At 41.3% G+C, this 24,717-nt stretch overlaps 2 protein-coding genes across 2 annotated transcripts in view; one reads left to right on the top strand and one right to left on the bottom strand.

Annotated features, from left to right (window-relative positions):
* The window catches only part of LOC129812682 (filamin-A-interacting protein 1-like), a 36,158-nt gene extending 22,929 nt beyond the window's left edge, over nucleotides 1–13,229 (bottom strand). The window contains exon 1 of the mRNA XM_055864454.1: nucleotides 12,772–13,229. The gene's annotated coding sequence lies outside the window, so the exon portion shown is untranslated. The remainder of the gene's footprint in view (nucleotides 1–12,771) is intronic.
* A 7,171-nt stretch (nucleotides 13,230–20,400) lies between these two features.
* Nucleotides 20,401–24,701, top strand: adi1 (acireductone dioxygenase 1). The gene is made up of 5 exons (XM_055864453.1): nucleotides 20,401–20,813; nucleotides 21,369–21,488; nucleotides 21,655–21,834; nucleotides 24,035–24,194; nucleotides 24,396–24,701. The coding sequence occupies exons 1-4, from the start codon at nucleotides 20,688–20,690 to the stop codon at nucleotides 24,149–24,151; spliced, it is 543 nt and encodes a 180-aa protein (XP_055720428.1). The 5' UTR covers nucleotides 20,401–20,687; the 3' UTR covers nucleotides 24,152–24,194; nucleotides 24,396–24,701.
* The last annotated feature ends 16 nt before the right edge of the window (nucleotides 24,702–24,717 follow it).

Here is a 24,717-nt window from a genome sequence, read left to right as displayed (position 1 = left end):
TTCAAATAGGTATGTAATCACACATTATATAAACTCTTTATAGTGTTTTATTTACATTTTAGATGCGATAAGGTGATAAGTTGGACAGATCGAGTGAAAAAAAGCAATTTTCCCACACACCATCTCTCCTTCTTACTATCACGCATTAGTTTCGCTTCCCCACCCGCCATTTCTAAAAAGACCCGACATGGCTCATTGCCTGCTTGAATCATGCAGAAACGGGCAGCGTTTAGGTCATGTCATTTATTTTGTTGGAAAGGGGAGAAAGTGTTCTTTACAATGGTATTGACATTACAGTTGATCTGGAAGTATTACGTTTTTGGGGCGCCAAAATAAGGTCAATTGTACGGACCAAGGCGATGTACAAAAGTGAGTGAGTTTACGTTAGTTGGCCTACAGTAGTTGGCCTACAGTAGTTGGCCTACAGTAGTTGGCCTACAGTAGTTGGCCTACAGTAGTTGGCCTACAGTAGTTGGCCACCAGTAGTTGGCCACCAGTAGTTGGCCACCAGTGGTTGGCCACCAGTGGTTGGCCTACAGTGGCTGGCCTACAGTGGCTGGCCTACAGTGGCTGGCCTACAGTGGCTGGCCTACAGTGGCTGGCCTACAGTGGCTGGCCTACAGTGGCTGGCCTACAGTGGCTGGCCTACAGTGGCTGGCCTACAGTGGCTCTCACCTGACCACACATGCTTATGTGGCTTTTGTCTGGTTTAAAAATAGAGTTAAGAGGTCAGAGGGGAATCAGACACAATCAATGCTGACCATATCTTGAGTGCTCATACTTCTCCCATAAATTTCAAAACATAACTCTGGATAATGTTTTGAACTCTTGCTCAGGACATGAGCTTGAGGGCATTCAATGTGTCACTTGCATTTGTTACTGAAGTACATGCATACTTCCAGTTATGTAACTATGCAACAGCTTTTTAGAATAAAGTATCACTTCTCCCTAGTCTCTCTGGCGTTCATCTTCCATTTAACTTTGGATAAACACTTCAGCTCCAACTTCTGGCTCCTTTGGCTTCCACCTATGATTCTAAACTCCAAGAACACTATTATTTTTCCTCCAGCACAGTTTAATTAAACCGTTTCTTATTCCCACATTTCCGTGGGTATTGTGTAATACTGTCAGCTGGGACATGCATTACTTTGATTCAGTAGTAATGAGCTGATTGAGCCGTGAAAAGCCCAACATTCACAAGGAACCGAGGCTAGATAGATAAGACTGTTGATTGAAACAGACCAGGATCAGGATATTGATCTATTACTCCAACTTCACCAAGGCGTAACAAGACCTTCTCTATACCCTTAACTCCCTAAAACACTGTGTTTTCTATAAACATTTCCATCAGATTCTTACAGGATGACCCTAAATGTCAGCGCAATGGTTTGCAACTGTTGTGATTAAAGTAGATTCTTAGCGGGCAAATGGGGATTCTAAAGCCACCTGGCCTCTAAGCCTCACATTCCATTCCTGCATGTTGCATTCCCACCTTCCCTAATGGGAGAGGGAGCTGATCAAATGGACAATGAGCCCTCTCCGGGTACCCCTGACCAGAATTCCCACACGTCCATGGAATCCAAGTCATCTGTAGTATGTTACTGTGTGACTGCTTGCATCAAACACCCAAGTTCCCTCTGATGAGAAGGCCAGGGCCTAATGATCTGTGGGGCCAGTGGAGGCCTGGGACTAAAGTAAGGTTGGGTTCCCCATGTCTACTCCCACATAGCCAGCCAGACCCTGGCGGTCATGACCAGCTGTCACTCAGGGTACACACATGCTCCTGGTCGATGCTGTAGAAAAATGATCCCCATCACTAAAGCCATGATCAGCAAATGAACAGACATTTGTGTTTTATCTGCGGTGCGTGCAGCAGACTTAGGGGGAGTCCCACCACTTTAGGTTGGGACACAACATACTGGTCAAATGATCATTAAAGAGTAACAACGTTTGCCTACAGCTCCACCACATACTGTAAATACAATCCACATTTCGACCACAACGTGTGTGGACATGCCATGAAATAAACAAACTTAGTTGGAGAGCCTGATTGAGCCAGTGGATATGATCTCTTTCCCAGACCTCTCTAGCGTTGGTGTTATTTGTGTGAGGCCTGTACCTCCTCTGCCAGTGCCAGCGCCAACGCTCCTCCAGGGGTTCTTCTGCATAGCCGAATGGTCCTTATTAGGCCTGTAATGTCAGCAATGGTAAATAGATAGCTCCTACTTCCTGAGACACTAGTGCCAGCAGCTGCCGGGATTCCAGGGACCCTCCAAAGTATTTGGAAAAATCAATAGTTTGATTTGGGGAGTTTGATATATCCACGCTATGAATCCAACGTGACTAAATATGGTCTGGGAACTGTGCCTCAGCACGAAGGAGTTTGGCAATGTACCACGCCTGCAGACACTTATAAAATGCAATGAGATCCCAAGGCTCTTCCATCTTAACAAGGAAAACATGACCTCGCCAGAAAATACCAGAATTTCAATGAACGGATATTTCAATCAAACTTGACTCGTGAATGTGGAAGAAATTGTCTAGAATCAAATATGAGTATTACAGTTTTTACAAGTTCCACTCCCTATTTCCCATGTAGTGGTACAAATTGGTCTGTCTCAGCTTTCTGCAGACACATTCCTTTGCAGACAAACAATGACCTTTGAGGTCCTAACAGACGTGTTCCAGAGACAAATTTAGTTAAACTGAAGAGTGATGACGTCTGTTGTCGGTTGAGACAGCTGATCACACTTACATTATACACATTTCTCGTTGATTGATGTCATAGCATTACATTACACATGGAAATTCTGTTTATTCACTTGGAATTTCTTAAAAGTTCAGAGATGATGGTCCCTGCTGACATTTTGTATTGTATCTATTAAGGATCCCCCTTAGCTGCTGCCAAGGCTACTCGTCCTGGGGTCCAAACAAGATTAACAAGAAAAATGTGTATATAATAGAACACATTATTTCACCACTACTATACCACTGCATATCTACAATACAACATGTATAATACCACAATACAAAAATATTGCAACATTACAATGTATGTTTGTGTAGAGTGTGTGTGTTCGCGTGTGTGCGTATGTGTGTGTGCCTGTGTGTGTGTGTCTCTTCACAGTCCGCGTTGTTCCATAACATGTAGTTTTATGTTTTTTAAATCAGATTTTACTGCTCGCTTGAGTTACTTGATGTGGAATAGAGTTCCTTGTAGTCATCGTTCCTGTCTTGTTGGCTACTTTACATACGTTTTGAAATGGTACATCTAGTGATCTACTTCTATTTATACTCAAAACATCAATATTTCTTACACCTGACATGTCATCATGCCAGAGCAATGTCATTTCCCTACCAGGTTTCAACTCATAGTATCCCCTTCATCATCACAGTCTTCTGATTGCATTGGTTAAATTTAGAGGTTCCACCATTAGCAAACACGGGCTCTTCAACATGAGGACCACAGTGTCTTAACAGTGCCATGTGCAGTGCCTTTGGAAAGTATACAGACCCCTTGATTTCTTCCACATTTTGTTAACTTACAGCCTTATTCTAAAATGGATTAAATCGTTTTTTCCGCTTCATAAATCTACACACAGTACCCTATAATGACAAAGCAACACCTGTTTAAAGAACCCTGGAAAAATCACATTTACATAAGTGTTCAGGCCCTTTACTCAGTACTTTGTTGAAGCACCTTTGGCAGCAAATACAGCCATGAGTCTTCTTGGGTATGACGCCACAAGCTTGGCACACCTGTATTTGGGGAGTTTCTCTCATTCTTCTCTGCAGATCCTCTCAAGCTCTGCTAGGTTGGATGGGGAGCGTCGCTGCACAGCTGTTTTCAGGTCTCTCCAGAGATGTTCAATCGGGTTCAAGTTCGGGCTCTGGCTGGGCCACTCAAGGGCATTCAGAGACTTGTCCCGAAGCCACTTCTGCGTTGTCTTGGCTGTGTGCTTAGGGTCGTTGGCCTGTTGGAAGGTGTACGTTCGCCCCAGTCTAAGGTCTAATCATTCTGTAGAAGGTTTTCATCAAGGATCTCTCTGCATTTGCAAAAATGTATAAAAATCTGTTTTTGTTTTGTCATTATAGGGTGTTGGGTGTAAATTGATGAGGAAAATATTGAATTTAATCACTTCTAGAATAAGACTGTAACCTAACAAAATGTGGAAAAAGTCAAGTGGTCTGAATACTTTCCGAAGGCACCGTATGACAAAAGGAAGATGTGCACTGTATGAATACATGAGCGACAGAAGTTGTACAGGGAAGGACCTTCAGTAGATGAAGATGGGTCAGCTAGTATGCCCTATTACTGTACGCAGTAGGCCTATCAAATAATATGCAATTCACACAGGCCTAAATGTGCACATACAAGTATCTCCATATGTTCTGAACAAGGAACTGTACTGTTGGTTAAGGGCTTGTAAGTAAGCACTTCACAGTAAGGTCTACACCTGTTGTATATGGCTCATGTGATTTGATTGATTTGAAGTTTGCATGTGTTGCATCTCACAGTAGATGTGATCTTCACAACTCTACTGTGCTGGGTAGCAACCCAATTCACTTGATCTATTTAGGGAGCAACATGGAGTAGGTTTACAGAATTTGTAAATGAACACCAACCAATCAAGAACCAAATTCCTTGAGTAACGTGACATGATTGGATATAACGTTTAAAAGGAGATTCTGAGGGGCGTGGGATCATGGGTCATGTTCAGGATGTTGCATAAAGGCCATAGAGTCTGCAAATTAGACATGGGTGAAGCACACTCAGATACAGTAGACTTACATACTAAATCATGAAGTCAGTCATTTCTCTGAAGTCTAAAATTAGAATTGCACTGAACCACTCCGGATTTCCACAGGCCCAGCCAGGTGGTCTCTGCATGAAATTCCATACAGTTCAAATGGTCTGCACTGATCTGTCCATGTATAACATGGCATGACATGACATAACATAATATTACATGACATTATATGATCGTTTCACACTGCTGGAAGAAAGCGATACACATTTAGTCTAACTTGAGTCTGTCCAACTCAAGAGCTCCAGCAGTCAGCCAGTGCAGACACTGAAAACCCAGAAACCACGGTGATAAGGCAGCTCTATCTCAGAGTCATGGTGCAGTCAACAATGTGCAAAACCGTCCAAATCGATGACATCAGAGAACAAACGGAACTCTCCAGAAGTCCATCATGATGTCACTCCCTCAACATGAATGAGGGAGGAAGAGAGGAGCAGCCTGGTTGAGATCACTGATTACTACAGTAAGTCTCTCTTCAGGGGAATTCGAAGTCTCAATACACAAACCTTTCAAAAGTTCAGCAGCCAGTTTCTTTGCATGACTACTATTTCTAGCTAGAAGAGACGGCGAAGGTCAGTTGGAATAGGGTCAGAACCATTTGCAATGACCCAAGATACTGATGACCTATATTGATAAATACAGTACCAGTCAAAAGTTTGGACACACCTACTCATTCAAGGGTTTTTCTTCAATTTGTAGAATTTGTACCATGTAGAATAATAGTGAAGACATTAAAACTATGAAATAACACATATGGAATCATGTAGTAACCAAACAAGTGTTAAACAAATCAAAATATATTTTATATTTGAGATTCTTCAAAGTAGCCCCCCTTTGCCTTGATGACAGCTTTGCACACTCTTGGCACTTTTTTGGTTACTACATGATTCAATATGTGTTATTTCATAGTTTGATTTCTTCACTATTATTCTACAATGTAGAAAATAGTTAAAATAAAGAAAAACCCTTGAATGAGTAGGTGTGTTCAAACTTTTGACTGGTACTGTATGTGACATACAGAAGGCTTAGGGTTCCTTTTAGATATCATATAGAAAGTGAGGACTTCCCCAGTCACAATATTAGTAGAATGTCATGTTGGTTCACATTGAGCTTTATCAAAGAGCAAAGACCATCAACTGCATGGCCATTCAATTTGTGCTGCTGAAGCACTGTGGTTTTTCTTTATACTTCAAAACATGGAAATGTAACCTGCATCCATTCTATGTAAAACCCAGGTCTGGGACACATTCTTTACATTCATGACTTAGGGTCTAGTGATAGGGGTGATGGGGACAACACGGGTCAGGGACAGCTGTTGCTGAGTCTCCCCACCAGGTGTGTAGGCTGCACCACAGTGACCACTGGGAGAATAGTGACCAGCCCCAGCACCCTCTGTCTGGCCACAACCAGGGTCAGGGTCACTCCTCCAACCTCCCCCACTACCACAACACACTTCCTGTAGTCTGGCCCACCACCACAACACACTCTAGGCTGTATCACAACGGGCCGTGATTGGAAGTCCCATAGGGCGGCGCACAGTTGGCCCTGCGTCGTCTGGTGTTAGGGTTTGGCCGTGGTAGGCCGTCATTGTTATTAAGAATTTGTTCTTAAAGGATCCAACCCTTTTTTTCAATTTTCTCCTAAAATGACATACCCAAATCTAACTGCCTGTAGCTCAGGACCTGAAGCAAGGATATGCATATTCTTGAAACCATTTGAAAGAAAACACTTTGAAGTTTGTGGAAATGTGAAATTAATGTAGGAGATTATAACACATTAGATCAGCGTTTTTTTGTATTTTTTTTTGTTTTGTACCATCATCATTGAAATGCAAGAGAAAGGCCATAATGTATTATTCCAGCCTAGGTGCAATTTAGATTTTGGCCAGCAGATGACATCAGTGTATGTGCAACGTTTTAGACTGATCCAATGAACCATTGTATTTCTGTTCAAAATGTTGTATCAACACTGGCCAAATGTGCCTAATTGGTTTATTAATACATTTTCATAACAGTGCACTCTCCTCAAACAATAGCATGGTATTATTTCACTGTAATAGCTACTGTAAATTGGACAGTGCAGTTAGATTAATAAAAATGTAAGCTTTCTGCCCATATCAGATATGTCTATGTCCTGGGAAATGTTCTTGTTACTTACAACCTCATGCTAATCACATTATCCTACGTTAGCTCAACAGTCCTGTGGGGGACCCACCGATCCTGTAGAGGTTATCTGACTTGCCTAGTTAAATGAAAGTTTAAAAAATAAAACATAGGCAGTCTGGTGCCACTCCCACAACACACTATAGGCAGTCTGGCCCAGTGGCGGTCAGTGCAGTTTAAGATGAGGGAGGACCTTTTTCTTATGAGCATGGCCTTATTTCCTTTACAGCATATTGGATGACTCTCATTCATATTATATTCACCCAGTTCAATGTAACATCGATAGGTCTAGGCGACTACATGATAGTCTACTACTGTACATAAATGTTCCCTGTACCCATCATGAGGTTGCTACAACCTTGCCTATGAATGAAAGTTTACAATGTAGGTGCACACAGGTCGAGAGACAAATTTCAGGTGACATTAGTCCAACAGTTGCAAATTAAAATTTCTATTGGACAAATTCAGGTATGTTTATCCCTGTTTTGTTCTGTTTGCTTCTGTTTAAGAAATGTTTCTCAACAGAATCGGCTAAACGAATACACCCTGATCATGCGTGAACAGAGTTCACTTTCATAACAGCCACATTGTATTCCTTTTCCTCCCTTGGCTTGTGGACTTCAATGCACAACAAATCAGCTGTATGTGACCATGCGAAAAAGCCTTTCCAAGCCAAACCTATACAAACAGCCTACATAGTTGTCACAATATTAGCTAAAGTAACGTCATAGTCAGCAAAGCTAATAGAACTAATGCGTTAGTAAACCCGCTACAATCATGCAGTAACGTTAGTGTACTTTCAGTAAGCATCCCTCTGTTGGAGCAGAGTGTTTCAGTAGGCTAAACTAGCTAACTGCATTTGCTAGCTAAGTAAGTGAAACTGAAAGTTTAAAAAAATACAAACTCTCTCTCTATTTCGCTCTTGCTTCTCCTTCATTTTGGAAGAAATGAATTTGTTCAAAACTGTTCAACTATTGTCTTTCTCTCTCTTTGAGTCAACTACTCACCACATTTTATAAACTGCAGTGCTAGCTAGCTGTAGCTTAAGCTTTCAGTAGTTCTCTGATCCTTTGATTGGGTGGACAACATGTCAGTTTATTCTGCAAGAGCTCTGATAGGCTGGAGGACGTGAGAACCGTGAGCCTCCTAGGTTTTGTACTGAAGTCAATATACCCAGAGGAGGACAGAAGCTAGCTGTCATCCGGCTACACCATGGTGCTACCCTACATAGTGCTGTTGAGGCTACTGTAGACCTTCTTTGCAAAATAGTGTGTTTTAATCAATATTTGGTGACGTGATTATATTTAGTATAGTTTTATCTAAAATAGTAACCATTTAAATGTTTTAAAATTGACATTTTTATGAAATTCACTGAGGAGGATGGTCCTCCCCTTCTTCCTCTGGCCCACACCCACAACACACTATAGGCAGAAGCATGCCTTCTAAATGTCACAGGAGTGATGAGTTGGACCATTGCGTTGGCCACGTGAAGCAGACCTTTGTTGCCACCCATATGAGGAAAAAAATACATTTCAATATACACTGGACAAAAATATTAATGCAACATTTAAAGTGTTGGTCCGATGTTTCATGAGCTGAAATAAAATGTCCCAGAAATGTTCCGTATGCACAAAAAGCTTACTTCTGTCAAATGTTGTGCAAAATGTGTTTGCATCCTTGTTAGTGAGCATTTCTCCTTTGCCAAGATAATCTATCCACCTGACAGGTGTGGCATATCAAGAAGCTGATTAAACAGCATGGTCATTACAAAGGTGCACCTTGTGCTGGGAAGAATGAAAATCACAACAATGCCACATATGTCTCAAGTTTTGACAGAGTGCAATTGGCATGCTGATTGCAGGAATATCCACCAAAACTGTTGCCATAGAATGTAATGTTATTTTCTCTACCATAAGCCGCCAACATCGTTTTAGAGAATTTGGCAGTACGTCCAATTGGCTCACATCCGCAGACCCCATATAACCACGCCAGCCCAGGTCTTCCACATCCGGCTTATTCACCTGCGGGAACACCTGAAACCAGCCACCCGGACAGCTGGTGAAACTGTGGGTTTGGTTTTCATAACCAAAAACTGTCTGCAGAAACTGTCAGAAACCATCTCAGGGAAGTACATCTGCGTGCTAGTCTTCCACACCAGGGTCTTGACCTGACTGCAGTTAGGCGTTGTAACTGCCAGTTCGGTGTTGTAACATCCGTAACACTGCTCTTCACGGATGAATCCCGGTTTCAACTGTACCGAGCAGACAACGTGTATGGCGTCGTGTGGGTGAACGGTTTGCTGATGTCAACGTTGTGAACAGAGTGCCACCATGGTGGCGATGGTGTTATGGTATGGGCGGGTATAAACTACGGGCAATGAACACAATTACATTTTATCGATGGCAATTTGAATCCGCAGAGATACCATGACAAGATCCTGAGGTTCATTGTCATGCCATTCATCCGCCGCCATCACCTCATGTTTCAGCATGATAATGCACGGCCCCATGTAGCAAGCATCTGTACACAATTCCTGGAAGTTGAAAATGTCCCAGTTCTTCCATGGCCTGCATACACACCAGACATGTCTCCCATGTTTGAGATGCTCTGGATCAACATGTACGACAGCAAGTTCCAGTTCCCGCCAATATCCAGAAACTTCACACAGCCATTGAAGAGGAGTCGGACAACATTCCACAGTTCACAATCAACAGCCTGATCAATTCTACGCGAAGGAGATGTGTCACGCTGTATGAGGCAAACGGTGGTCACACCAGATACTGACTGGTTTTCTGATACACAGATGCATATCTGTTTTCCCAGTCATGTGAAATCCATAGATTAGGGCCTAATTAATTAATTTCAATTGACTGATTTCCTTATATGAACTTTAACTCAGTAAAACCTTGAAATTGTTGCATGTTGCATTTATAGATTTTTTCAATATCAATGGCAAAAAATGTATTTCAAATACATGTAGATACTGTACATTTGCAGCCTTGCTAAAATGCATGTAAAGCCTTAAAATACATTGCAGAGATGTATTGGATTTATTTTTTTAAGGAATAGTTTCACCACATTAAAATGAGAGTTCAGTTCACATAACAGGGTTGACCTGTAAATGAATCACTAATCACCTGAAATAAATAATTATCTTCAGAAATAACTTTGTCAAAGCAACAAACAATGAGGGTGTCACACCCTGGCCTTAGTATTCTTTGTTTTCTTTATTATTTTAGTTAGGTCAGGGTGTGACATGGGGAATGTTTGTGTTTTATCGGTTTTGGGTGGTTATATGGTAAAGGGGGTGTTGGGTGTAGTGTATGGGTTTGTGTTGAGTGTATGTGTCTAGCTGTGTCTATGTTGGTGTAGTTGTCTAGGAGAGTCTATGGTTGCCTGAATGGGTTCCTAATTAGAGACAGCTGATTTCTGTTGTCTCTGATTGGGAGCCATATTTAGGGTAGCCATAGGATTTCGTTTGATGTGGGTAATTGTCTATGATATACGTTTGTAGCATGTGTGTGCACTACGTTTTATTAGCGTCACGTTCGTTTATTGTTTTGGTTAGTTCGTAAGTGTTTTTGTTTCGTTTTGCCTTCTTCTAAAATAAAAGAAGATGGCTTATTTTCCAAATGCTGCGTTTTGGTCCGTCAATCCTCCACACGATCGTGACAGAGGGTGAAAACTTGGAGAATTTTTGGGGATGAGTGTGTTAAAATCTTCCTGGAAGTCACAGAGGGTATATAGCGTTTTGGAACAAAACTCTTCAGATATGACTCTGAGATAGATTGGAATAGTGCAGGAGATTGTGTGTGCTCTATTCATTCTATTTCTATCTTCAACATGCAGTTCCAGATACAGCCCTGCCATTAGTTGAAAGAGGCCAATCTAATAGTTTCAGAAAGGTATCCACTTCCTGAGATCTGCATTCAAAAATTGTTTTTAAGTAGCTGCTTTCTCAGATCTGCATTAAAAAAGTTTTGAAAAGTAGTCACTTTCTGAGATCTGTATTCAAATAGTTTTAAAAAGTTGTACTTTTTGGGATCTGTATTCAAATAGTTGTAGTCACCTCCAAAGTAACTATTTATTCCCCTGGAATAGTTACTTTCCCCAAAGCGTAGTTTAAAACTGTAGTTATCCCAGGTCTGGTGCTGATGGCAGTGCACTGAATAGTGGACACATGCCCAGGGGATATAATCACCCCTATGCACTCTCTATAGGTAGAATATTGGATACGTTCTATCCAACAATCTAGACATTCCAAAGCCTAGTGCATGATGTACCTTGCAGGAACAGTACTGGATGTACATTCACTATTGTGCTGTGTTGTCTTCCACAGCTGATAGAGCTACATTACCTCACAGCTACATTACCTCACAGCTTAGCCATGTCCTTGTCATCTCAATGATCAGAAGGAAGTGATGCAATATCATAATTATGTAGTGACGTGACATGCTCTGTGACAACGGCATACTCAGTGGAAGGGGAAGCAGTTTGAGTAAGCAAGTGCCCTCTCTGCGCCTGTGGCACTTATATGATTTAGCTTGGTCTGTCTGACTTAATAACTCTTCAAACATTGTAAAACACCGGACCAGTTTTAATACTGTGTCTGATTCTCACAGGTATGTGAATGAACTGTGGTGACCCCTGGAAGCAAAACGCTCACATGTGTAAAGTTAACTACTGACGCAAACATTTGGAAAGGATCTCCTTATCCCTGACCTGGACAAAGTGCCAAAAATGTTCATGGCGGATATCTCTCTCTCCCCTCCTCCATGTATCTACCATGATATCAATAAGTGCTGGAGGACCACATCAGCTCGAGTGGGAAAAGCTCAAGTATCTCTCCTCTCTCTCCCAGAGCTGGTCTGGATTAGGAGCACGACAGAGACAGATAGGTGCTGAGGAGATGAATGACAGTTAACCACTCCCTTTAACCCTTTAAAAGAGAGATATGTTGCACATTTCGTTTTGGCTCAGCTAGACAGCCTATGCCTTGACAAATGGATTACAGTTCATGAGAACCAAATGTACATGAATGTTCTGTGATTTATGGCATGGTGATAAATGAAATAATTTAACATCACTCAAATGAATTAATAACCAGGTAGAAAGTTGAGCCCCCCTAGACAAGGTTCAGGGAAGAGATCTTAACAGAGGAATCTGGATTAGCTGTTCCTTATCTTCCAGCCTAAATATCTCAGGAGAACATCATTTGTCTGGATTACGTTGTCAGCTTGAAGTCGTCAGAAAGCTCTTCTCACTAGTTAAATGCTAGAAGGGTTTCTCACACTGTTTTTACATAACAATGACAGAGGAATAAGTAGTGATTTATAGGAAATGCTAGATTAATGACTCTCTCTTTCCGGTGTGTGCTGTCACAGTGCCTGTGTCTATCTCCTTGCTAATAACCATTCTACCTCCTGAGAACAGTCAAAATACCTTAACTCTCTTAAAAAACATGTCATCAACTGAATGTGTTTTAATTAAAGGGAACATCATGGGTTTTAACCCATTCATGCTGTACAAAGCAGGCAGCCACAGTCCATTGAAATAGATGGTATTCCCGATACACATTACTCCCTAACCTACAGTATATCAGTGCAGAACAGCACTGGCAAAGTCCAGCAACAGTAATAGTCCTCTCTGCATTTCAAACTCATAATACTAGAGCATTTCAGCTGATAAGCTTAGCTCCTGCCACGGCACGGGCAAATGGTTTAACTGTTTAGAGAGGAGAGACGGATGCTTTCACTACTTAATGCGCACTATGTAGAAGACAGTTACCTGTACTTTCTTACCTGTTCTTTCTGGTCCCCAGGGTTAGGTTTGGAGTGGTGCTGAAGGTAATCCTGCAGGAGACTCAGTCTGTCCTTCTGTATGTCGATGTCCTCTGACGACCTCTTCTTATTCCTCTTCTCACTACTACTCATGTTCATCTGCCTTGTTACCGAGTGAATGCCATCACACGGACCAGCTCTGCTCTCTCATTTCTCCTCCTCTAGGATTCCAGGTCAAGAGGAAAATGCTACAGCAAAGAGATCTGGGTCTCTCTCTCGCTCTACTCGCTTATCCACTCTCCCTACTCCCCTCTCTCATACACACATTCTCTTTACATTCTCCTCTCTCTCGCTCTCTCTCTCTCTCTCCCCTTTCTCTTTCTCTGTAAGTCAGCCAAGGAAATACACTCTTTGAGGAGTCAGTGAGGGAGTGCTTGTGACAGAGAGAGAATGGAAGGGAGTAAGGGTGAGGAAGTCTGTGTTTGAAAGGAGCCATTGCTCAGCAGGGAGAGAGAGGTGCAGCAGTATGATGTCCTTTGTCACATGTCCAGGTCTTTCATTTACTCTTCCTTTGTCCCCAGTCTTTCAGTGTGTAGACGGAGGCTAAAGCATGGGTGTATATTTAGCTACTCTGCTGCAGTCACTAGGAGTTGTTAGCTGTTGAAGCCGTTTGTTTGGAGGCTCGCTGCCTGGTTAGCTGGCTCCCTGGCTCCCCTCTCCACTCTTGACAGCTGAGCTATCCCACTGGGCATACCACGTCATTTCAACATGGAAATGTGGGTAATATTTGGTTGAGACGTTGATCAATGACATTTCAACCTTTATTCACCCACTCAAAAAGACAGCCAGAAGTTTGTTGAATTCCTAATGTGTTACAACTAAAAGCACAACCAAATTCCAACAAAAGAAATCTGATTTTTGGTTTAGTTGTCATCAACCATTTAAAAGCACAGAAAAGGCCTAGATCAGATCACACGTTAACCAGTGATAGCCGACACCCGCATAGCTGGTGCTTTGTGGTGTCTGAGGTAGAGCTGTGAAATCAGATAGTCTGCTCGTGTGGTCATTGTCACAAAGTCACACCCGTCTCACTTTTGTGAGAAGTTCAGAACGAGAATGTGTAGACTAAATAGAAATAAGGCACGAGGGGGTGTGGTATATGGCCAATATACCAGGGCTAAGGGCTGTTCTTAGGCAAAATGTCAAAGTGGAATTATGTTTTTCAGAATTTTTACAAATTAATATAAAAATGGAAAGCTGAAATGTCTTGAGTCAGTAAGTATTCAACCCCTTTGTTATGACAAGCATACATTTCAAGAGTAAAAACCTGTTTAGGGGATCTGCGTAGGTCTGGTACCGGTTCCGACATTTTCACTTATAAATCTGTGGACACCGTAGATCAAAATGAATGATAGCCCTGGTTCCCATGGACACAATATTCAAATTACTTTGAAACAACATTGATTCAACCAGTTTGTGCCCAGTGACATGCCACTTTTCTCTCTCCCATGCTGGGAAAGTCCAGCACAGCCAGCCACTCCAACCCACCCCAGAGGCAGTCCAAGACACTGCCAGTTGCTGAGCTAGCGAGGGCTGGGTCTGCCAGGTTCTTCAGGACTTTGGCAGTTAGACAGCTTACAGCCCAGACCGCTTACATAAAAATAAACTAAATTAGCTTGCTGAGCTAAATGTGTTGTACAGTATATTGTTTACAGTGTCAATGGGCATGGTTGGTATCGTTGTGAGGTCGACGTGGGTGTTCTACTGCTGTTGGACATGTGAAATGGACTTGTGGGATCTGGAGCACAGCCTACAATGGGTGAGAGGTAAAGAGTACAATGAGGACATAACAGTGTGATGTACATTTCTCAATGTTGTCTAATCACTAAGCAGAAACAAAAACAAAAACAAAAACAGAACAGTTACTTCACAATTATTTCACAGGAATAGCCATCCAATCCTCTACTTTTTCCTGTGCTGTGTTAGGCCACTGATTCTCCTCAAAAACACTTCTGTTCACACGTACAGTATCCGTCACTTGTGTGGGTGTAGTGTGCTGATGTAATGCTTTGCACAATCAAAGAACAAGCACACACACACAAAGAACGAGAGTGAGAGAGAGAGAAACCCACTACATGGTGCTTATACAGTGCATTTGGAAAGTATTCAGACCCCTTAGCTATTTCCACATTTTGTTACATTACAGCCTTATTCTAAAATGGATTCAATACATTTTTCCATCATCAATCCACACATTGACCATGCTGGTCATTTATGAACATTTGAACATCTTGGCCATGTTCTGTTATAATCTCCACCCGGCACAGCCAGAAGAGGACTGGCCACCCCTCATAGCCTGGTTCCTCTCTAGGTTTCTTCCTAGGTTTTGGCCTTTCTAGGGAGTTTTTCCTAGCCACCGTGCTTCTACACCTGCATTGCTTGCTGTTTGGGGTTTTAGACTGGGTTTCTGTACAGCACTTTGAGATATCAGCTGACGTAAGAAGGGCTATATAAATACGTTTGATTTGATTTGATTTGATGATCACCCAAACAGAAATACCTTATTTACATAAGAATTCAGAACCTTTGCTATGAGACTTGAAATTGAGCTCAGGTGCGTCCTGTTTCCATTGATCATCCTTGAGATGTTTCTACAACTTGATTGGAGTCTACCTGTGGTAAATTAAACTGATTCGACATGATTTGGAAAGGCACACACCTGTCTATATAAGGTCCCACAGTTCAGAGTGCATGTCAGAACAAAAACCAAGCCATGAGGTCGAAGGAATTGTCCATAGAGCTCCAAGAAAGGATTGTGTCGAGGCACAGATCTGGGGAAGGGTACCAAACCATTTCTGCAGAATTGAAGGTCTCCAAGAACACAGTGGCCTCCATCATTCTTAAATGGAAGAAGTTTAGAACCACCAAGACTCTTCTTAGAGCTGGCCGCCCGGCCAATCTGAGTAATCGGGGGAGAAAGGCCTGACAGAGTTCTACTGTGGAGATGGGAAAACCTTCCAGAAGGACAACCATCTCTGCAGCACTCCACCAATCAGGTCTTTATGGTAGAAGCCACTCCTCAGTAAAAGACACATGACAGCCCGGTTGGAGTTTGCAAAAAGGCACCTAAAGACTCTCAGACCATCAGAAACAAGATTCTCTAGTCTGATGAAACCAAGATTGAATAATTTGGCCTGAATGCCAAGCGTCATGTCGAGTGAAAACCTGGCACCATCCCTACGGTGAAGCATGTTGGTGGCAGCATCATGCTGTCAGGATTTTTCAGTGGTAGGGACTGGGAGACTAGTCAGGACCGAGGGAAAGAGCAAAGTTTTATTTATTTATTTTATTTCACCTTTATTTAACCAGGTAGGCCAGTTGAGAACAAGTACTCATTTACAACTGCGACCTGGCCAAGATAAAGCAAAGCAGTGCGACACAAACATCACAGAGTTACACATGGGATAAACAAACGAACAGTCAATAACACAATAGAAAAATCTATTTACAGTGTATGCAAATGTAGTAAGATTAGGGAGGTAAGGCAATAAATAGGCCATAGTGGCGAAATAATGACAATTTAGCGATTAACACTGGAGTGATAGATGGAGTGATAAAGTACAGAGAGATTCTTGATGAAGACCTGCTCCAGAGTGCTCAGGAAGTCAGACTGGTGCGACAGTTCACCTTCCAACAGGACAACGACTCTAAGCACACAGCAAAGACAACGCAGGAGTGGCTTCGGGACAAGTCGCTGGTCCACTCTGGGCTACTCTGTCCTTGAGTGGCCCAGCCAGAGCCCGGACTTGAACCCGATTGAACATCTTTGGAGAGACCCGAAAATAGCTGTGCAGCGACGCTCCCCATCCAACCTGACAGAGCTTGAGAGGATCTGCAGAGAAGAATGGGAGAACCTCCCCAAATGCAGGTGTGAGAAGCTTGTAGCATCATACCCAAGAAGACTCGAGGCTGTAATCGCTGCCAAAGGTGCTTCAACAAGGTACTGAGTAAAGGGTATGAATACTTAAGTAAATGTGATATTTATTTATTTAAATGTTAATACATTTGCTACAATTTCTAAAAACATGATTTTGCTTTCTCATTAAGGGGTAATGTGTGTAGAGTAATGGGGGGGAAATAATGTAATCCTTTTCTAGAATAAGGCTGTAACGTAACAAAATGTAAAAAAGAAAGGGGTCTGAATATTTTTCGAATGCACTGTATTGTCGAGATGCTCTCAGGTGGCAACATAGTGCTCTTACTTGGTCTCGACCCGTTTTGTTTTTGACATCAAGTTCATTGCAGCTCTTGATACCTAAAAAGACAGATAATCCAAGGGTCTTGCCTCTGTTGTCCTGTGCCACTCCAAGTGAATCATTGTGAAATGCAAAACACAGTTGTTTGACAGCCTCTTTCCTTTCTACGCATTATGTCATCCCATATGAACATGTGGTATCATGGAGTAGATCTATCCAAGCTGAGGGCATCATAAGTATATTTTGATTGAATGTCATATTTCCCACACCCAGATGAGGTCATGTGGTCAGTTCCAGTAGAAGGAAGGAGGTTTGTTATTTTTTCAGTCTGTATTTACCCTTGAGATGGTGGTCTTATTTCAGAGGATCAGCACGTTGGTTAATATGATTCACATTAATGTGGGTTACTAACGTAAAGTAGCCCTCATTTCCTCACACTAACATGTCTTAGATAATCAGTGTGAATAGAAATCACACCGAACAAATACAAGATGAACGACCAAATATCCCACCAACAGAGTTTACATAATGATGCAATTTTTTTATTTTCTTATTGATATCAGATACAAAAGGACCAAAAAGCTGTCATTCTTATAGGCCTAGTTATTGTCCTTATGCACACAGTATATACTGCATTGCATTTTAACTATTTGTGAGAAGTCAACAAAGTCACCTTCAAGCTACTGACATAAAAAGAGACTATAATGTATACTATGGAAGGAATACTCTAGTATCCACTTTAGTGTTTCTGCAGACTTGACTGTAGTATTCACTTGTAGTATACTGTAGTATTTACAGTTTACTATAGTACACATAAAGTAGTAAAAAAAGAGTAGTGTATATATACTATAGTAATTATTGTAGTGTTTTTGCAGACTGCAGTATACTGTAGTATTAAAGGCAGATGTTTTTAGGGACGGTATTATACTGTAGTATTTACTATAGTGTTTTTGTGGACTGTAGCAAGGTATACTGTAGCATTTACTAGGGATGTTACGTGTGATACCGAAACTCTGAGGCATTGCTAACTTTGAAGCTGTGTGCCAATGCGTGTCACAGTATCAGAAGAACGTCATCAATGACGTCAGAAGCTTCGTTTGATCCAATATTTTAGTGTAATGCAATGAACCTGGCACACAGAGTGTATGTGACTGCTCCAGAACAACATTTTGGTGACACGGGTAGAAAACAATTCTGTTGCGTTGGGTTTGTCATATATATCCAGTAGTCAATATTTCCTGTGTTGCATCTTCAAGAAGCATGCATACAAAGAGTGAGTCATTTTCAATTCATGTGATTCATGCTACAGCTAAATTCTTATTTAAATATCACTGATATGAGAAAACACAGGATCACACAATCGCGACTGTTTTATCACCTCAACTACAGATAATTATTAAGACAGCAATGTTGTGTGTGTCAACTACATGCCCGCCACCGTGTGGGGAGCTATGGATAGTACAGTGAAACTACAACAGGCATGCAAATGCACCCATCGCTAGCTTGCACGCACCACTAGGCTACATACAGTACGGTGCATCTTTTACCAGTTATCAGCCACAATGTTTGTTCGAAGGCACTGATTGCCAACAAACGAGTTATATACACATCGTAATATAACTAAACTCCCCAGATGTGCCAACAATTCATCATCAAACCCAGGTATTGGGTTCATCAAACCCATTTAAAGGCCCAGTGCATAAGAAATATATATTTCCCAGTGTTCTATATATACTAAACAAAAATATAAACTGGGTCCATGCTTAATGAGCTTAAATAAAATATCCCAGAAATGTTCCATATGCACAAAAAATGTATTTCTCTCAAATTTTGTGGACACATTTTTTGCTGATTTCAACATTGTGAGCAGAATGCCCTATGGTGGCGGTGGAGTTATGGTATGGGCAGGCATAAGCTACAGACAACGAAGAATATCACATTTTTATTAATGGCAATTTGAATGCACATAGGTACTGTGACGACATCCTGAGGCCTATAGTCATGCCATTCATCCACCGCCATCACCTCATGTTTTAGCATGATTATGAACGGTCCCATGTCACAAGGATCAGTAGACAATTCCTGAAAGCTGAAAATGTCCCAGTTCTTCCATGGCCTGCATACTCACCAGTTACCCACGGAGCATGTTTGGGATGCTCTGGGTCGACATGTACGACAGCGTGTTCCAGTTCCCGCCAATATCCAGCAACTTCGCACAGCCATTGAAGGGGAGTGAGGCAACATTCCACAGGCCACAATCAACTCTATGCGAAGGAGATGTGTGAGGCAAATGGTGGTCACACCAGATACTGACTGGTTTTCTTTAAAAAAAATGTATCTGTGACCAACATATGCATATGTGTATTCCCAGTCATGTGAAATCCATAGATTAGTGCCTAATTAATTTATATCAATCGACTGATTCCCTTATATAAACTGTAACTTAGTAAGATCTTTGAAATTGTTGTGTTTATGTTTTTGTTTAGTGTATGTATACAGTGCATTTCCACCCTATGAGGTTGGAATAACATTTACATTTGAGTCATTTAGCAGACACTCTTTTCCAGAACAATTAGGGTTAAGTGCCTTTTTTAAACGCACGTCAACAGATTTTTCACCTAGTCGGCTCAGGAATTCAAACCAGCAACATTTTGGTTACTGGCGAAACACTATTAACCCCTAGGCTACCTGCTGCCTCAATGATACTGTAATACACAAATAATACTGTGAAATTGTGAAAATGATGACAATACCCCTTTAGTCTAAGAGCTGTTTGAAAAGACAACCTTGAAATTTCAGCCTGTTTCGGGGATGGAGCTTTGGTCTTTCAATGTTGACATCACCATGTGTTAAATTAGTTAATAGACCAATAAGAAAGAGAGTCCCAAACCTCTCTGCCAATAACAGCTTGTTTTCAGTTTTCCTTTCCACACTCTGACCCCTCCCAGACAGTCCTGACAAAATTCTTGAGAAATTGCTCTTTGCAAAGAAGCTATTTTTGTTTCTTTTTTACCATTTTAATTGAAAACAATCACAATAAGGCACTTCATTGTTACCCAGAAATATTTTGATATTGAGATAAAAAAAAACGGCTGCATTGGACCTTTAAGTGAATTCATCCTCTTATGGTAGCCTACTACTGATTTATTTGTAATGGGATATTCAGTGGGATAGACAATACAAGAGCTCCCACTTTTGTTCCAATGTTCTGATGAGGTAGTTGAAAGTATGATCTTTGACAACAAAGTCAAGGGTTTCTGGTTCAACTCAGGATGTCCCTCCTCAATCACTGCTCTAATAGACTACTGAAACATATGTTGAATTAGTTATTGACATTGCAATGAGTTGAAATGCGGACTTTTATTTTGAATCCTCATTACCATTCCAAAGCGACGTCATCGTTTGTGTTTTTATCACGTGCATGTTCTTACTTAGCTACCTACACATTTCTCTTTAGGGATGGGATTTATTAGAAGCTAGTAGGGGTATTTATTTTTATTTTCTCAGAAGTACTGAGTTAGGTAGTAGGATTTATGTGGAGCTAATGTTGTAAAGCGTCATTGACCACACTGTCCAGCACAGTAGGTGGCAGAATGCAACTTTAACCTTTGCGGACCGCCATTACATCATAGAAGAACAAGAATAATAATCTTTGTTTTAACATTTATTCAGTGCTATACCATGGCGTCGATTGAGGCTTGGTTCATGGACGATTCTGACGAAGATCATAGGATGCCACATAAACTAAACCCAAACGAACCTGTGTCTTTGAAGGAGTTAGAAAATATTGGGGTTTTCTCTTGGAAGGTAACGTTAGTTAGCTAACTAGCGAGCAAGGCGGGATAACAACTTGGTAACTTCAGCTATCAAGAAAAAGTTGTCAACGTTAAGCTGGTTACGTTATCTACTTCGTTAGTTAACGTTAGTGTCATACACGTCTGTGAATGCTGGTTAAATTGGATTGCATAACAGTAGCGTCTGAGTCGCCAGCCTGTATTCATAGACGTAACATAGTAAACGTTATTCCGGGACGTTCAAATTAGTATATTTTACGTTTGGTATAGTTACATAAAACAGGTTACTTAGGCCAAAATGAAAGTAAGGTGGATGGGTAGGCTTATAACGCGAACATCTAGCAATCCAAAGGTTGCGTGTTCGAATCTCATCAACGACAGCCTTAGCGTTTTAGCTCATTTGCAACTATTTCGCATGTAATCTAACCTTAACCATTTAACCTAACTCGTAGCCTAGCTAATGTTAGCCACAAAAAATTGGAATTCATAAAATAAAAGTTTTGAATTTCATAACATTGTATGAGACTAGAGACAGACTGGTTGATTCTGTACTGTCCATGTCTTCCAGTTAGATGCTGATATTTATGAAACAGACCCTGTGCTGGAAAAGATCCGTAAAGACAGAGGCTACTCCTACTCCGACATCATCACTATCGACAAGGACAAACTACCTAACTACGAAGACAAGGTAATACCTGCGTACAGTGACAAGAACACATTTGAGGGTGCTCAGAGTCAGATTACAATTCTTTCACTTGTTATTCTGTATCCCAATATTAGACTTGTTATAATGATACACTTTATAAAAGCACAGTAATAAAAGTGTCCTGCCATTTGTGTACTCTTGTCCCAAGCTGAAGATGTTTTTTGAGGAGCACCTCCACCTGGATGATGAGATCCGCTACATCCTAGATGGCAGGGCCTACTTTGACGTGAGGGACAGAGAGGACCGCTGGATCCGCATCGCCATGACCAAGGGAGACCTGATCACTCTGCCTGCAGGCATCTACCACAGATTCACTCTGACTGAGACCGTATGGCTCCATTTGGCTGTTTACAACACCTACAGTAAAACTGTCCAACATGGAGGGGATTCGATTATCTGGCCCGGGTTGCCCTGGTAGAAGGCGAAAAGCGATTGCATTAGTTTTGGAACCAGGCTTCCTCCCAGGCGTGAGCCAGGTGCCCCGCTCGTGGCTGATGGTTAAGTGACGTAGGTTAAGTACGTGGAGTAATGAGTAGGAATCTGTTTTCACACGCAGAAGTGATTGTTTTTGATAAAAATGCTATATCTACCTTCCTAATGAAAACTTGAACCTATATTTGATGGGGGAAAAACTATGTTTCTGAATGAAGCACCATGCTACCTTGTTGACAACATGACCGAGTGGTGCAGATTACTGTTACAATTGTGAAGGGCCCTGGTCCCTCACCGCTTTTGCTTTTTCACGTCACGGGCCACAGACCGGTACTCAGCATAATCGAATCCGCCCAGTGTTCCAAACAGGACATTATTTGTCTTTTTACCTAAACATGCAAACACCATCAGATAGAATTCATAGCAAGCAGTGCAGGGCACTGGAATGACATTCACTCTCATGGGATGGGTGGCTCCCTCACTGCTTTTTCCTGTTGATATCACTGGCCATACAGTGCCTTCAGAAAGCATTCATACCCCCTTGACTTATGTTTTTGTTACTGCTTGAATTCCAAATTGATTAATTCTTTCTTTTTTTCACCCATCTACACACAATACCCCATAATGACAAATTGAAAACATGTTTTAAGAAATATTTGCACATTTCTTAAATAAAATACAGAAATCTTATTTACATAAGTATTCAATAAATGTTAGAATCACCTTTGGCAACAATTACAGCTGTGAGTCTTTATGGGTAAGTCTAAGAGCTTTGCAAACCTGGATTGTACAATATTTGTATGTTCTTAAAAAAATTATTCAAGCTCTGCCAAGTTGGTTGTTGATCCTTGCTAGACATCCATTTAAGTCTTGCCATAGATTTCCAAGCCTATTTAAGTCAAAACTAGCAGGAAAATTCAATGTCATCTTAGTAAGCAACTCCAGTGTTGATTTGGCCTTAGGTTATTGTCCTGCTGAAAGATGAGTTTGTCTCCCGGAAAGCAGACTCAACCAGGTTTTCCTCTAGGATTTTGCCAAACTCCCTAGTCCTTGCCCATGACAAGCATACCCATAACATGATGCAGCTTCCACCATGTTTGAAAATATGAAGTGGTACTTAGTAATGTTGGATGTGCCCCAAACATAACTTTGTCCTGAATACAAAGCATGAATTTCGTTGCCACATTTTTAGCAGTTTCTTTAGTGCCTTATTGCAAACAAATATTTGTATTCCTTCCTCTTTTTCACTCTGTCATTTTGGTTAGTATTGTGGAGTAACTATAATATGTTGTTGATCCATCCTCAGTTCTCTTATCACAGCCATTAAACTAACTGTTTTAAAGTCACCATTGGCCTCATGATGAAATCCTTGAGCGGTTTCCTCCCTCTCCGGCAACTGAGTTTGGAAGGACGCTTGTATCTTTGTAGTGACTTGGTGTATTGATACACCATCCAAAGTATAATAACTTCACCATGCTCAAAGGGATATTTAATGTCTGCTTATTTATTTTTACCCATCTACCAATAGGTGCCCTTTGCGAGGCATTGGAACACCTCCCTGATCTTGTGGTTGAATCTGTTTGTAATTCACTGCTCGACTGGGGGACCTTACAATTATCTGTATGTGTGGGGTACAGAGATGAGGTAGTCATTGAAAAATCATGTTAAACACTATTGCACAGTGAGTCCATGCAACTTCTGACTTATGGAAATTTTTACTGCTGAACTTTATTTAGGCTTGCCATAAAAGGGGTTGAATACTTACTCAAGCTTTTTGTTTAATCAACTTGTACATTCTAGAAACAATGGAATTTACATTGTGGGGTATTGTGTGTAGGCCAGTGACAATCTCTGGAAAAAGTTGAGGGGTGTGTATACTTTCTGAAGGCATTGTAGACCGGTGCGCCGCGGCTCAGCTTAATCAAACTCCCTCAATGTCTTCCATCAGGTCATGTGGTTAGGATAGGATATGCACGCAGTTGACCCATGAGAATGTCTAGGTCTAGACTCTAGAGCCATACTGCATGTCCAAGTCAAAAGTAAGATTTTTACATTTCAAATAAAATGTTGATTGTTTTTCGTCATGCATTTTACAGAACTACACTCAAGCCATGAGACTGTTCGTGGGGGAGCCTGTATGGAAAGCCTACAATCGTCCAGCAGATGAGTTTGATATTCGCCGGAAGTATGTGAGCGCTCTCCAATGTGCTTAAGACGAGCAACAGGTGGTACTGAATGGATGCAGTGTCCATAGAACAGGGGTGTCAAACTCATTCCACGGAGGGCCTTGTGTCTGCAGGTTTTTGGTCTTTCCTTTCAATAAAGCCCTAGACAACCAGGTGTGGGGAGTTCCTAACTAATTAGTGATGTTAATTCATCAATCAAGTACAAGGGTGGAGCGAAAACCCGCAGACACTCGGCCCTCCATGGAATGAGTTTGACACCTGTGCCATAGAATTACACAATTTCTATGGCCAACCAATCTTCTAGGAACCAATTTAGTGGAGTTGGATAATCAAAGACTCATGACAAAGGCTTTTGTATTATCAGGTATTTAAACCCATGCAGTGCCTACATTGTAAGCAATTATACTAATTAACATACAACTTTCTATGATTTTGTCCTTATATTGTATTGCACCACTCAAGGTCGCATTTTATTTTTGTAACACTACATCAGTGAGAATCAAGTCTAGTAAGCTGTTTGTTACCTACAGTGAGCTAAAATGCCAGTAAGCTATCACATTAAATCACTCTTCAATCATTTAGTTGTCTAACTT

Source organism: Salvelinus fontinalis, chromosome 16 (assembly GCF_029448725.1).
Source record: "Salvelinus fontinalis isolate EN_2023a chromosome 16, ASM2944872v1, whole genome shotgun sequence".
Lineage (NCBI taxonomy): Eukaryota > Metazoa > Chordata > Actinopteri > Salmoniformes > Salmonidae > Salvelinus > Salvelinus fontinalis.
Note: the sequence above shows the minus strand (reverse complement) of the source record. Positions and strands in the feature narration are given on the sequence as shown.

What these genes read in the sequence shown, in the direction of transcription:
- adi1 (XM_055864453.1), top strand. Translation starts at nt 20,688, where the DNA reads ATGGCGTCGATTGAGGCTTGGTTCATGGACGATTCTGACGAAGATCAT. An exon ending in TTGGGGTTTTCTCTTGGAAG is followed by an intron (nt 20,814 to 21,368) that starts GTAACGTTAGTT and finishes CATGTCTTCCAG; the next exon opens with TTAGATGCTGATATTTATGA. An exon ending in GATTCACTCTGACTGAGACC is followed by an intron (nt 21,835 to 24,034) that starts GTATGGCTCCAT and finishes TGCATTTTACAG; the next exon opens with AACTACACTCAAGCCATGAG.